General features: G+C 32.9%; 1 protein-coding gene across 2 annotated transcripts in view; it reads left to right on the forward strand.

Moving 5' to 3' along the window:
* LOC134714657 (uncharacterized) overlaps window positions 1–13962 on the forward strand; it is a 36025-nt gene extending 22063 nt beyond the window's left edge. For both annotated transcript variants that reach the window (XM_063576092.1, XM_063576093.1), the window contains 5 exons: window positions 1484–2387; window positions 2813–3679; window positions 4323–4966; window positions 5165–5382; window positions 12076–13962. In XM_063576092.1, coding sequence (XP_063432162.1) covers window positions 1484–2387; window positions 2813–3679; window positions 4323–4966; window positions 5165–5382; window positions 12076–12154 — 2712 coding nt within the window. In that variant the 3' untranslated portion in view covers window positions 12155–13962. The remainder of the gene's footprint in view (window positions 1–1483; window positions 2388–2812; window positions 3680–4322; window positions 4967–5164; window positions 5383–12075) is intronic.
* The last annotated feature ends 254 nt before the right edge of the window (window positions 13963–14216 follow it).

Raw genomic sequence — 14216 nt, forward strand, 5'->3', positions numbered from 1 at the left:
GATCCGTTCATCCTATATATTGACTCTTAAAATTCAAGAGTTAATCTAAAAATGAGGGTACTTAATCTAAAAAATGAGGGTACTTTTTATATGGCCTTCCAAATACCGTTTCGATCCCTAACATCACTGAAGAGACATTTATTGTCGAAATCCGGATATGGTGTACTAAAGAAATATTGACACCGAATGTTTGTGGCACAACATCCTGTCCACAAGTTAACAATTTTTTTTTTTTCTGTGACGTATTAAATTTATATTAACATCTTGTGATCAGTTTTATTTGGCAATCGTCAATGGCAGTCAGCAGGGTTAAAGAACATCAGTTGTTCGACCTGTTAGTCAAATGCGTTTTGTTTAAATATACTTGTTCAGGCTTTTGGTCTTTTGGAAAATGTTGTTTGTGCTGTTTTTAGACCCTTCTACAACGAAATTTGTTTGACATGCACACGTATAAAAATTGCGGTTTTTATCCAACGCAGTCATAGGTTTGAACGTAGTTTTCAATTTAGACTCGTATATATATATATATATATATATATATCGTTGCCCGTCTTCCCGTCCGTCCGTCGTCAACATGTCGGACACGCTTCAACCAAATTTGTATACAACTTTAGTGAATTGTTTATATTTATTGACGTGCGCTCCCTTTCGTTTTTTTTTAAAATAATTTTAGATTTAAGATTTTACATAAGCTTTCTTATGATTTTTTATAAATTTTAGATTTTACGTTTCCGAGTTATGGGGTTTTATTCATTAAAAAAGGTGGGTCCCCCCCCCCCCCCCGCCCCCCAGTTTTAAGGATTATTACTCAAAAATGCATTCAGCGGTTCTCTTGAAACTTGGGTGAATTGTTTATATCTATACTGGCATAAGCTCCCTTTCGATTTTTTTATTTATTTTAGATTTAACATTTCTGAATTATGTGATTTTAATCATAATAAGGGGTGATTTTCCAGTTTTCGGACAATGCCTTTAAAGTGCTTTGAGCAGTTTTCAGTAAACCTTTGTAAATTTCCGATAAGTTATTGAACTTTATTCTTCAAAATGCGACGGGCGGATCATGAGCTCATGGTGCATCTGTTTGTTAGATATCCCTCTGTCGATCTGATTGCAATCAAGATTATTTGACTAACCTTTGCTTACAAGGATCTGAAAACACTCTTTCCATTTTCTGTTCTGGAAACTATTACTTCAGCCAATGAAATTTCAAGCATGTAAGTAAATTTGAACACAGAATTTGTACTTCAAACATATTGTGAGCTTCGTGGACATTTTTTGGTATCTGGTCTGAAGATGTGCCAACCGGAAATTAACACTAGGTTTCATAATTATAAGTATGCATAATAGCTAGAAGAGCAGATAAGGTTCCCTTTGTGTCTGTACTTGAAAATAATCTCATTTGACATAAATGCAATCACAATAAATAAGCAAGGTCTGTGGAAGTGTAGCAAGCCTTCATTTACACATTTTTTTCTTCTTGTAGGAAGTCATTGAAGGGGATGAAGCCGAAAAAATTATGTTCTTTTTTACCAAAGAGGTAAACGATGAAGTAGAAAAATACAATTTCAAAATTGAGCGACTTTCTAAGCCACTAGAAATAAGGATTAGTGGGAAAATGGAAGACAAAAATATTTTACAATCAGTCTTGGAAAGATGGAAAAATCTTGCATCTGAAAAACTCGTAAACAGAGTGATACTCGGAAATGATGAACAATCATTCGAAAATGTCAAACACATAATCAAAACATACAAACTCACAGCAAAAGTATTGCCAATTCAGTCCGAATCAAAAAAGGAATTAGTAAGAATATTTAGTCGAAACTTACTGGATTTAAACGATGTTGAGAATGCATATAAAAATCCAAAAAATGCTCTAGCTGAACATCCCTCGTCACAAGCAGTAGCTAGTGTAAAACAGAGAAGTTATAAAGCAAAGAAAGAAGAAGAAAAAATAGGCTCATTTAATCGAATCGAGTCTGACGTCAAGTATCAGTTTCGCACAAAACAAGGCTTGATCATCAAATTATACCAAAAACCCATCACAAGATTGAATGTTGATGCAATTGTTAATGCAGCTAATGATAGGTTAGCTAATATTGGTGGAGTGGCTGAAGTTATAGAAAAAGCTGCTGGTCAAAGAATGAAAAGAGAATGTGAAACCATTATACGGAGGCAACGTAAAATCAGTGATGGCTTAAATGTAGTAACAACAGCTGGAGATCTTCCTTACAAGGGTGTTATCCACGCAGTTGGCCCTAGGTGGCATGATAACAACTATACTGAAAAGAGTAGCTGTCTAAAAGTACTTTCTACTACCATTTTCCACATTCTTGAAACTGCGGAAGATGAAGGTTACAGAACGGTTGCAATGCCTCCAATAAGTTCTGGTTTGTAAAATTACACAACAGTGATTTAAAATGGTGCGATGAGGGTATACGTCAATGAGATAGCAACACAAGAACCAAGAAAATAAAAAATAAACAATATTTAGGTTTTTTAATATTCAATAAGGGTCCTAAACAACAGATAAATGATTACACAATTTGAAAAGCTCTGAATCACCAAGATTATAGAAATAAATTGTAATTATTGCGAACCCAATGAACAGAGTTCTATTGTTCTCTGTGTAGAATATTCACTGGGACCCATTGCATATTATATAGTCTTTTTTAAGACCTTGTTGTCTTAGGGTTTTAATTTATATTTTTATATTTTCTATTGTACAAGACGTATGTATACAAATAAGTTCGTGTTATAATTTCGAAACTATTGTTATTGCATGCATGTAGTACTATACTATATTCATTAACAGGAATATTTGGTGTACCAAAAGAGATGTGTGCAGCCATGTACTTAAAAGGTATTTTTGAGTTCAGCGAGCAAAACAAGTTTGAATCACTACAAGAGTTTCACATAATAGATATTAGTGATGAAGTCTTAGAAATGGTGGAGAATTGGCATAAAAAGTTTGAAGACAACCCAAAATGTCTTGACGTTAATTTAGTTTGCAGGCAGACTGGTCAGGGGGGTAACAGATTTTCTGGGTCATATGGAAAAGGAGACAACAAAGGAAGGCATAGACCAGAAAGTGCATCTAGACCAGAAAGTGCATCTAGACCAGAAAGTGCATCTAGATTTTCAGACAATAGAAAGGGGCACGAAAAAAGGGACGTAAAACACGATCACGATAAAATGGATGTAAAATACGACCACGATGGACATGCTATTATTGTCAGTAAAGATAGAGACAAGTTTATTCTAAGGTTTGATAAAACTGATATACTTATTTACAAGGCTGATGTATTAACGTTAAGGAACATTGATGTGATTGCTGTAAGTGAAGATTCAGAAATAAGTGGAAAGGGAGTATTATCCAGAGTATTATTAGATGCTGGAGATGAAAAATACAGATCAGACCACAAAGGTCTTCGAAGATGGATTGGCATGAAACATTCAACAGGAAAAGTGTTAATGACGACGGCAGGTGGAAACTTTTCTTTTCGACACGTTTTGCATGCTGTTATTCGTAGACAAGGGGATCATATGGAGCACATGTTTCAGAAAACTTTGCAACAAACATTCAGCCAAATTTTAGATTCGGCAAACAAGTTGGGTTGTCCCAATAAGGAAACTAAAAGAAGACATGGAATCAAGCTGGCGCTTCCATTGCTTGGGACAGGTAATAAAAAACTCGATTTAGTTATTTAGTTGTTAGTGTCAGTGTATGTATCTTTTATGCCCTCGCCATGGCGGAGGGGGCATAACGTTTACCCCTAGTCTGTCTGTACGTTAGTACGTTAATACGTCGGTCCGTCTGCCTCAACGAAATGTAATGAAACTTATACACATTGCACCAAACTCAGATCAAGTGTGAATATAAGTAGCATACCTTTAACGGTTCACAAGTTATGTTCCTATATAAGTTGAGAGAATATGATTTGCCATTACCACACTCGATGAATTAAAAATGTATAACAATTCAGGTCACTTTACGATACTTCGTTCGACAATATTGTCAAAAACTAACGATATAATTATAAGAATTTGTTAAGAGCAACATTTTGGTTGGATTTTAAAAGGAGCTTTAATGTCATATACGTAGCAATGTGTATAAAACTTTGATAAAATTCATAAAATGCACGTAGAATCAAACCATTCGGAATTATTCGATATGTAATATAATATGTTTCATTTATCATTATTCAAATACACACATTTTGTTAAAAAAAACGTCGGTGTAATTGTTATATGATAGAATAAGGTTCTAAAAATGTTCGAGTTAAGGACAAGACATAGTATTATGATAAATTGCATTTTTAAAGGTACACACAAGGACAAAGAAACCATCTTGAAATGCGCATGGACGGCTTATGAAGCAATTTCGAAGTTTCTTCTGGCAACGAAAGAAGTGAATATAACTGAGATTCATATCATTGATAACAATGACTACATTATTAAAAACGTGGAAAGTGCGTTTGTTCCATCCGGATCTGGACGTCGCCCTCCTCCTACTCCAAAGCCTGATTTTAATAAGAATCCAAAAGAACATTATGATGCACCTAAAGGAAAAAGAATCATTACATGGAAAATGGATAGTCAAGGCCAGAAAAAGGCAGATTTCTCAGAATTCATGAAAAGTCGTTCAAAACAGGCAAAAATGGGAAATTTGGTTATACATGGAGACGACGAATTACCGGTAGGAGACGAGAACTGTGTTATATGTTTATGTGAATTCGATGATCCAGTAGAACTAACCAAATGTAACCATGTATTCTGTAAAGAATGTATTACAGAAGTATTTAGATCAAAACCATCTTGTCCTGTTTGTACAACAGTTTATGGTGTAGTGTTTGGAGATCAGCCAAGAGAGGGTAAAGCAACAGTTTATGAGGAAGAGGATCCATTGCCAGGCTATAGAGAGAAGACCTATGCCATTTATTATGAGTTTGAACCTGGAGTACAAAAGGTACTAAAAATTAGTATTTTGGTATTTTTCATATTTATAAAAATCAATTCAATTGTAACCTGTGATTATAAGCATCTGTAATCATCGGCAATTTTTTTTTTCTTCAGCAATGTGAATAAAATATCCCAAATCGTTTTTGAAATATTACAATACACATATTTCTGTTTTTTATCTGTGATAGTGTAATATATATTTCAGGATTTTCATCCAAAGCCAAAAACACCATATGAAGGAATGAAAAGACGAGCATTTTTACCCAAAACAAGAGAAGGAACTGAGGTATTGGAGCTTCTAGAAAAGGCGTTTAAACAAGGCTTAACCTTCACTATTGGTACGTCACGTACAACTGGAAAAGAAGGTGTGATCACATGGAATGATATTCATCATAAGACCTCTAGAAAAGGTGGACCAGAAAAGTGAGTATCATATGCACATATTCTCAGAGATTCAAAAGTTTTATTATACTTAAAACACCTAGATATTTAGAAGATGGTTAATTAATAAAAAATAATCATGAACATTAGACAATCATAAACCTGTCACCTCTAATATTTTATATAAATTACGAAATAGGACATGACAGAACCATTGATGATTTTGTTTGTATGTTTCCATATTTTGATTATAATTTGCCTTTTTGGAATGAAGTTTTGAATACAGTCTAGGTTTAACATTTTAGATACATCAACAGCCGTTTCAACCATCAATGTATTTGAGAAAACTATTTATAGTGGGAATTGCCATGTAAACTAAATGGATAAAAAGTCTGTTTAGTAATTTTTTTCGTATATTTCGTATACATAGGCATTTCAATCACCAGTTAGGCTCTCTATGTGGATAATTAATATGTTTAGTTTTGAATAATTTTTCAAACCTATGAATTGAATTTTACAAAACTTGATTCAGCTTCTGCATGATGAGCAAAACTGCAATTTATGGTAAGTTTCAGTAAATCCGCAAGATTTATAAAGCATAAACTCTTAGAGGGATAGCTAAATGAAATGCTAAAATTTTACTGACTAAATGTAAAATTTGTGAAATATATATGAAATGTCTCAAATAATTTAATTCTATAGATATCTATAAAGAGGCATTAAAGATTCCGGGCTTATGATTTAGTATGTCTGATGCTCTTCGACTTTACCAGATTCAACCAGTCACATTCAAATCGGAATTAAAGAAAACGTGTAATAAGTATGGCATTGGGATTCTTTGATACTCAAATTCCATAAGGTTGTAACAACATTGGAAATGTGGGTCTATGGGCTTAAATAAATTCCTGGAAACTGGTTATGCCTTTTATATAAACATTTTTGAAAGAACATCTCGTTCATTGTTTATCCTAAACATTTGACAAAATGAATATTTTAACACCACGAAATTTACTGCGACCATCATTTGCGACTGGAATACATAGAAGAATATGCTTACCGTGTCGACACAACCAATCTCGGTCTTTCTGGAGTTTCTGTGATTTTCTCAGTTTCGTTTGTTGCCTAAATCAGTAACCTCCTAGTTGATTCAATTGAACATCGGTTGCCCAAATCTATTCACTCAGTTTTGTTATTTAATCTTGATTTGTGTCCTTTAATAGTATATCAAAACGTCAGCCGATTCCAATGGTTACAGTCATCTCGTTTTTTATGTATAATGATTCTATAATGTTCCGAAAGGTACAAACACCGCAAACTCATTTTTTCAGTTGTTTATTTTTAAACGCCCAATCTCATATAAGTCGTGCAAACATGGTTCATGAGTTTGAATGGGTCCACTGTTGAAAAGATACTACTTTTTGAACAGCCTATGGGTCAATAATAAATCTCATGATATGTAAATTTACTTTTAAAAACATATCAACTATATTAAACTTCAATTAACGTAAAAATATCGAACTTAAATGCCATAAAATTGTAAAAAAGCCATGTCGTCAATTTTCAATAAGGAATATGCAGCCGAAAAAAACTATCATGTGCACCAATTTCATGCTCTTTCTTTATTAAACCCAAATGATCCTGGTATGAACTATTGAATATGAAAGTAAAAATGAAATAAAAACTAACAAAAAAAATGTTTATCAATAATTTATATGTGTCGTCAGTTTCAGGCAAAACGATTGTTACAGTATAGAAACAAGAGTTTCTCTTTTTCTTTCAACCAATCATACTATTTCGACATAAAACAAGCTTTGATGTAATTACAATAAGCAGCATTCTTGAAAAAAAACACTAAAAACTGCTTGGAAATTCCTCCGAAACGATTCTTCCGTAACGGGACAATTTTATACAGGGCACATTTTCATCCATACACCGGTTAATCGTGTATCACGTGGTTATAAAAGTTTTACAAGCGGGATTGTATAAAAGAAAGAAGTGCTAGGCAACCTAAAACGAAAAATTTGAAGAAAAAGGAATTATTTTGGAAATTCTGAGAAGGTAAATATATTATTTCATAGAGAGGAAGTTTTAAAGAGAGTAGATTTGTATTTTGAAAGATTTTTTACCCTAAAAACATAATAACAATACTGTATAAACAACTACCAAAATCTACATAAACAACTTTTGGGTGCAGAAGGAAAAAAATACAAATAAAAAAGCGCCTACAATGATACGGAGGAATCACAATTCCTCCGTAACATAATTGTATTGACAGTAATGATGCAAAATATGAACTACAACTATGTATTAATGAATATAACAAGTTTATGCATAATTTATTATAAGTATTACACTGATTATCCAGAACTACACTGCTATAGATAAAGGAAGATGTGGTATGAGTGCTAATGAATTAAAACAACTCTCCATATTGAAGTCACACTTTATAAAAGTAAACCATTATAGGTCCGGCTACAGTCTTCAACACGGAGCCTTGAATTTTTCTAAAATGTACTTGAAACAAACATACGACAGCAGAATCTCTAGACAAGCATACAAAAAGCAAACAAATATCCATAAACGACAATAACAACAGCTCGCTCACCTACGAAATCATGGAAATATAAGAGACGATCCTGACTGGCTACAAGCATTTTTAAGCAATGAATATGGTTTTAAAATGGTTTTACGGCATGCCAAACCACATTGTATCTTGGATAGATTTTTGTTTCATTTGCACTCATACCACACCTTGTTATTATTATACTTATTTTTCAGCTTAAATGGCATTAACCAATGCCGAAAGACAAAAACTGTTTAGAGAAAGACAAAAGGCAAAAAATGAAAAAGAATACCTGCAGAGAGAAAGAACACGTAAAAGAAAAGCATACATTCCATCAAAAGAACTAAGTTTGTCTGAAAGAAAGAAAAGAAATAAACAAAAGTTGACCAGTAATAGGGAAAGTAGAAAAAGGAAAGCAAATTCAAATCAGGAAGTATTGGTGCTTAAACTAAGTTTTCCATCTAAGGCAAATGGCAGTAAATCCAGAAGAAAGAAAATTTTGTTGGAAAAGACCAATGCATTACAGCGTTTAGAAAAGAAAATTTGAAGCTGAAAAGAAAATATCAAGCACTAACTAGAAAGCAGCAGAGAATAAACAAGAAACTAAGAGACACAAATTCCCCAAGAAGCAAGGCTAACAAAGATATCCAGGAAGTAATCCTAAAGAAGACCAGTGCTGATAAAGTTAGAAGAAAACTAGTATTGTATCATACAATGAAAAATGAATTAAAAGAAACTAACAAAATGTACAAGTTCAAAGCAAAGCCCAAAAGCTCAATTTATTCAGCTAGCAGTGTCTGTTACCTGCAAAAATATAGAATGTTAAGTTGCACAGCTCAAGAAACAGGACTGACCAGAAATACTTTAGCAGGAATGGCCAAACTGAAGATAAAAGAAAACTATCAACGTAAAAGATCACTGAAAGAGCAAGGAAAATATCAGATCGCAATCATCGAATTTTTAGAACGCAGTGATAATAGTACCACCATGCCGAATAAGAAGGACGTAAAAAAAGTTAATGACCAACAAAAACCAAAACGAATACTGAATGATTATATAGACAATTTATATGATAAGTTCCGTTTAGAAAACCAGACATTCAAGGTCAGTAGAGCTACATTCTACAGATGTCGTCCAAGTAATATTATGCCAGTTTCGTTCACTACAAAAAGATCGTGCTTATGCATAAAGCATCAAAATATGGCCCTGATGACAAGCAAAGGACTGAATGAAAGTCTTGGTAAAAGTGACAGAGCACTTGACAAGTTTTATTACAGAAATTCAAATGAAGATCTTCTAAGGATAGTTGATGACATGGACAAAGAGAAAATAGGGTTTAGTAAATGGCAGAGAATTGATATTGGTGACGGACGAAAAAAGATAGGATTGGTAAATGTTGAGCTTGAAGCTAATGAGTTCAAGAAAGAATTAGTAAAGTGTGCTGATATATTTAGGCAACACGTTGACATGGTTACTAATCAATACGATGAGATACGCAAATTGAAGGAAAATCTACCAAATGGCCATGTATTAGCGCAGCTTGATTTTGCTGAAAACTACACCCGTACAACATACGACGAAGTACAATCAGCATACTGGAACAAAACCATGGTCACTATACATCCTATTGTTGTCTACTTTCGAAATATTGAAAGCGGCAAAATAGAACACAAATCATTTGCTATGATTTCGGATGAACTATCCCATACAGCAGCAGCAGTGTTAGCCTTTCTACGGTCATTGCTTCCTAAACTACATGAGCATGTTCCTAATATGTAATGTGTACACTATATATCAGACAGCCCGACATCCTAATACCGAAACAGATATATTTTTAATGTAGTTGCTGAACATGTATCACTGTTCAGTGTTCCGGCTAGCTGGCAGTACTTCTAAGCAGCTCACGGCAAAGGTCCTTGCGATGGTGTAGGTGCCGTGGCAAAACTTATGGCGGACAATGCAGTTAAAAGGAACAAACATGTCATTCAAGATGCCAAGTCCTTCTTTGCATGGGCTTCACAGTCTGAATCATCAATTAATTACATGTGGGTTGGAAAGGATTCAATCGCTCAAGCTGATATAGACATTAAAGCCACTGAACTAAAACCTATTAAAGGAACAATGTTGTTGCACGCAGTTTTTGGACACAATGAATCTACTATAATTACAAGGTGAAAATCCTGCTTTTGCGAGGAATGCTTTGTAGATGGCGAGTTGTGCCCAAATAGTGTTTGCGGAGGCTGGCAACAACATGAAATCAAGTCTGTGTCTACACCAGTGGCAGTTGAACAAAATGTCCAAATAGAACCAACAAATGATGAATACCACAATGGTGACTGGATTGCAGCAGTATACCAAGGAGACTGGTATATTGGGCAAGTCATTGATATTGACATTGATGAAGGTGATAACAACATATCCTTCATGACGAAAACTAAACTTCGGGGAGCATATAGTTTCAAGCATCCTTCAAAATCAGACATAATGTGGGTTTATTCTAGTCAGATTCTGTGTACAGTAGAAGAACCATCACCTGTAGGAAAAAGTGGACGTGCTTTCTCTCTTTTACCGGACACAGTTATCGAAATTGAAAGACTTTTTCTTGCAAATTCCTCCGTAACAGAACATTGAATTTAAATTGCTTTTTTGGACAAATTCTGTTCAATTATTACTTTTGTTTGTTTGTCCATGTTTATTTGTATGAAAACTCTTAACGTTGCTATTGTATACTTGCAACTATATATGACTGACACGAATTATTTGTCCTAAAAGTGATATGAGATTCCTCCGTAACAGAAATTGATGTGTGAATAAATAAGTAGATACTATCAAACATGAAACATTAAATTGATTTATGAACTTCATCATGTTTAATGTTCAATAATACATATATATAACAACAAGGATGTCATATTATTTCACTCCAAAAAAAAGTTGATTACACTGAATTCCTCCGTAACAATATCATTGATTACTTCTTGATTATCATTTAAGTAAAACATGTTTAAAATATGCATACTTTATATCTATATCAGATAGACGGTTTTAACCGAACTTAAAAATGTTAATATTCTTATATTGTGCTGCTAAACCAGTTGTGTACAGATAATGGCATATAAGGGTTGTTTTATAATCTAAAAATACAAATTTAATCAAATATTCATCCATTAAACTAATAAATTTTACTTTTATAAACATCATAGCTTACCGTTTTCATCAATTTACATCAGTTCTATACATATACAAGTTTATGAATCAGAAATTGGCTGAGCATTTTTTGATTGTTTTAAAAGAAAAAAAATGCATCCTAAAGGGTCATTTCGTTGTTATGGAGGAATCTGATGATAAAAGTTTATCAGAAAGCGCTTGTCTTTGGATATTCATATCGTAGAAAGTAGTTGAGATTTGATCAAGATATTTTACAATTTTAAAATTCAATATATTTCAAAAATAAAAACGAATACAGTTTGTAACTATTGAGATTTTATTTCTTATGCATTTAATATATCCCATTGCATGACTTATATGAGATTGGGCGTGTAAACCACTTTGAGTCAAGTTTGTATAATCAAATATGACTAATGAGGACAATAAAAAACATTTTATTGTATGGCATCGAAATTCTATTTAATTCAGTATTTAAGTGAAGTCTCGTCCTTCAAAACAAATTTACATTAACATCCAATATTTTTTACATTTATCACAGACCCTGTTTTTTTCAAAACTTTATTTAAAAAAATTGTATTTTCGAAACTAATTACCACCTGATATATCTCTCCCTGACTTTGAATCACATTGCCACTCATCAACATATTTACTAATAGTTCTAGACAGAAGACGAATAAATAACTATCAATATATTCCTAAATGTTGCATAAATGATCAACATTGTACTCAGAAAAATATCAATTCTTAACACTTGTGGTTTTTATTTATAATACCTGCATAAATGTAGACCTGTCTGTTGTACCGATTAAAATTTACATAATGTCATTCTTCAAACTACAATTCATTTGACTCAAAAAGTGTCAATGTATCCATGTGAAATATGTATCCACCTCATACCCCCTGCAACTGTAACGTTTGCACTGTACTTATTAGCTCCAAGAAATATTTTACAGGCCTTTTTATGTTCCGCATGTTAGTTATGTTTATATAATCCTTTTTTTCAGGTTTGGTTATCCCGATCCAGGTTATCTATCCCGCGTGAAAGAAGAGCTTGCATGCAAAGGAATAACTTCGGACAAGTAGTTTTGACTAAATTGCAAACATATAATCATTAGCACGAATTTAAAAAAGAACTGCACCAAATTATGTTATTTTCAATTTTCATAACAGCGTTTTATTTGTAATATTATTTGACATGTTGTATGGGTCACTGCCAATCATTGTGAGATGGTTCTAATATCTACTGTGATAAATCCTCTTCAACTGCAAACGTTGGGAATGTACATTCTGCTTCGGATCGTTGATATAAATGCAAATCTATTATAAAAGAGGGACGAAAGATACCAGAGGGACAGTCAAACTCATAAATCCAAAACAAACTGACAACGCCATGGCTAAAAATGAAAAAAGACAAACAGACAAACAATAGTACACATGACACAAAATAGAAAACTAAAGAATAAACAACACGAATAAGATGTGTTTCTATAAAAGCACTAGTCTTGTCGATATTATTAAGTAAGATAAAAATAAAAATAAAAAATAGGTTAAAGAAAATGTTCAAAATGTAAACATAACTGGCTACTTTGACGATGTTTTTGAAAAGTGCTCATAATTGTCATCACTTTTTATAAACGTTTGACTGAAATATATTATATATATCCAGAATCATTACTTTGTTTTCCAACAGGATGTTAGATGTTTAATTTGTATGTAAGCACAGGTTTAACGTCATTTTATACCAGGTTGTTTTGCCTCGTACCATGAATGATATTTGTTATTAGAAATATTTATTGAATTCTTCTTTATACTTTTTAATCTTCGGTTGTTTTTTTTTGTGTATTATTTTTTCGACATACATATTTATTGTAAAAACAAAAGTTTTTTGTATATGTATATAAACTAATCATAGATTACTGATACCAGGACTAAATATTATATACAAAATGTATACGCCAGACGCGCGTTTCGTCTACAAAAGACTCATCAGTGACGCTCGAATCCAAAAAAGTGTAAAAAAGCCACATAAAGTTCAAAGTTGAAGAGCATTGAGATCCCAAATTTCTAAAAAGTGTTGCCAAATACAGCTACGGTAATCTATGCCTGAGGTAAGAGAATGATTATCACTTTCTTCGTGATTTAAAGTACGAGCGAATTTAAAGCGTTAGTTACAGTAATGTATATTTGAAAATAAATAACGAAAAAAACACAATGGTGATAACTGTTTGCGCTTGCATGAACAGTTTATGTTCCTTAAAAAGTATGCATTTCTTTTGTAGTAACTTAATGGAATATTTTACTCGGAAGTGCATGTGTATTTGAAAGGAAAAATCATTAAGGAAAACCTATTTGTTGAACAAGGATATTTGTTTATATGATGTTATTATATAGATAATAATACATGGCAAAATCCGTATCATATGTCGTATCATCCAGAGACACCAATATCAGCTTAAGGGCTTGTAAGCCCGAGGGCATGTGATACGGATTTTGCCACGTATTATACATGTTATACACTTTATCATATATTTCAACAGGAGAGTTCTATTATATCAACTGTTTTCTGATCTATAGTACTGGGTTACCTTTAGTTCTGCTTTTGTCTTGTTTTGAAAGCCTTTAATGAACTGCTCAATTACTTATCCGAAGCACCTGGATTACCTTACAATTTGCGTTCTGTTGTTTTAAACATATTTTGTTTATTATTGTACTTTTTGGTGTGTTGTGTACTTTTTATAGTTGCATCTAGTGTGCCAAAATATATGAAAACTTGACGTTCGTGACGTCACAAGTAGGAATGTGATAGAGGGTATGCGATAAAGGGAAGGAATGTTAACTTTAGGGTATGCGATAAAGGGTGCGCATCAAAGTTGCGCGATATGGATTAAACAGCAGGCTCTTTATCAAATATTCAAAATTACTGTATTGTTTACTAAACATATGATAAATAAATATATATATATATTCCCGGCGAGGGAAGAACAAAAAATTTGCAAAAGCAAATTTACAGATCTAACATTGTTGAGTTTAGACGAGTTGTATATACATAATGTACACAGCCATGTATCACCATCATTGCTGGTGATCCGATGGATAAATCTGTTGTAGAATTTTCACTGACTCAGACGTACTTATAAATATAATT

The sequence above is a fragment of the Mytilus trossulus genome, chromosome 4 (assembly GCF_036588685.1).
Source record: "Mytilus trossulus isolate FHL-02 chromosome 4, PNRI_Mtr1.1.1.hap1, whole genome shotgun sequence".
Lineage (NCBI taxonomy): Eukaryota > Metazoa > Mollusca > Bivalvia > Mytilida > Mytilidae > Mytilus > Mytilus trossulus.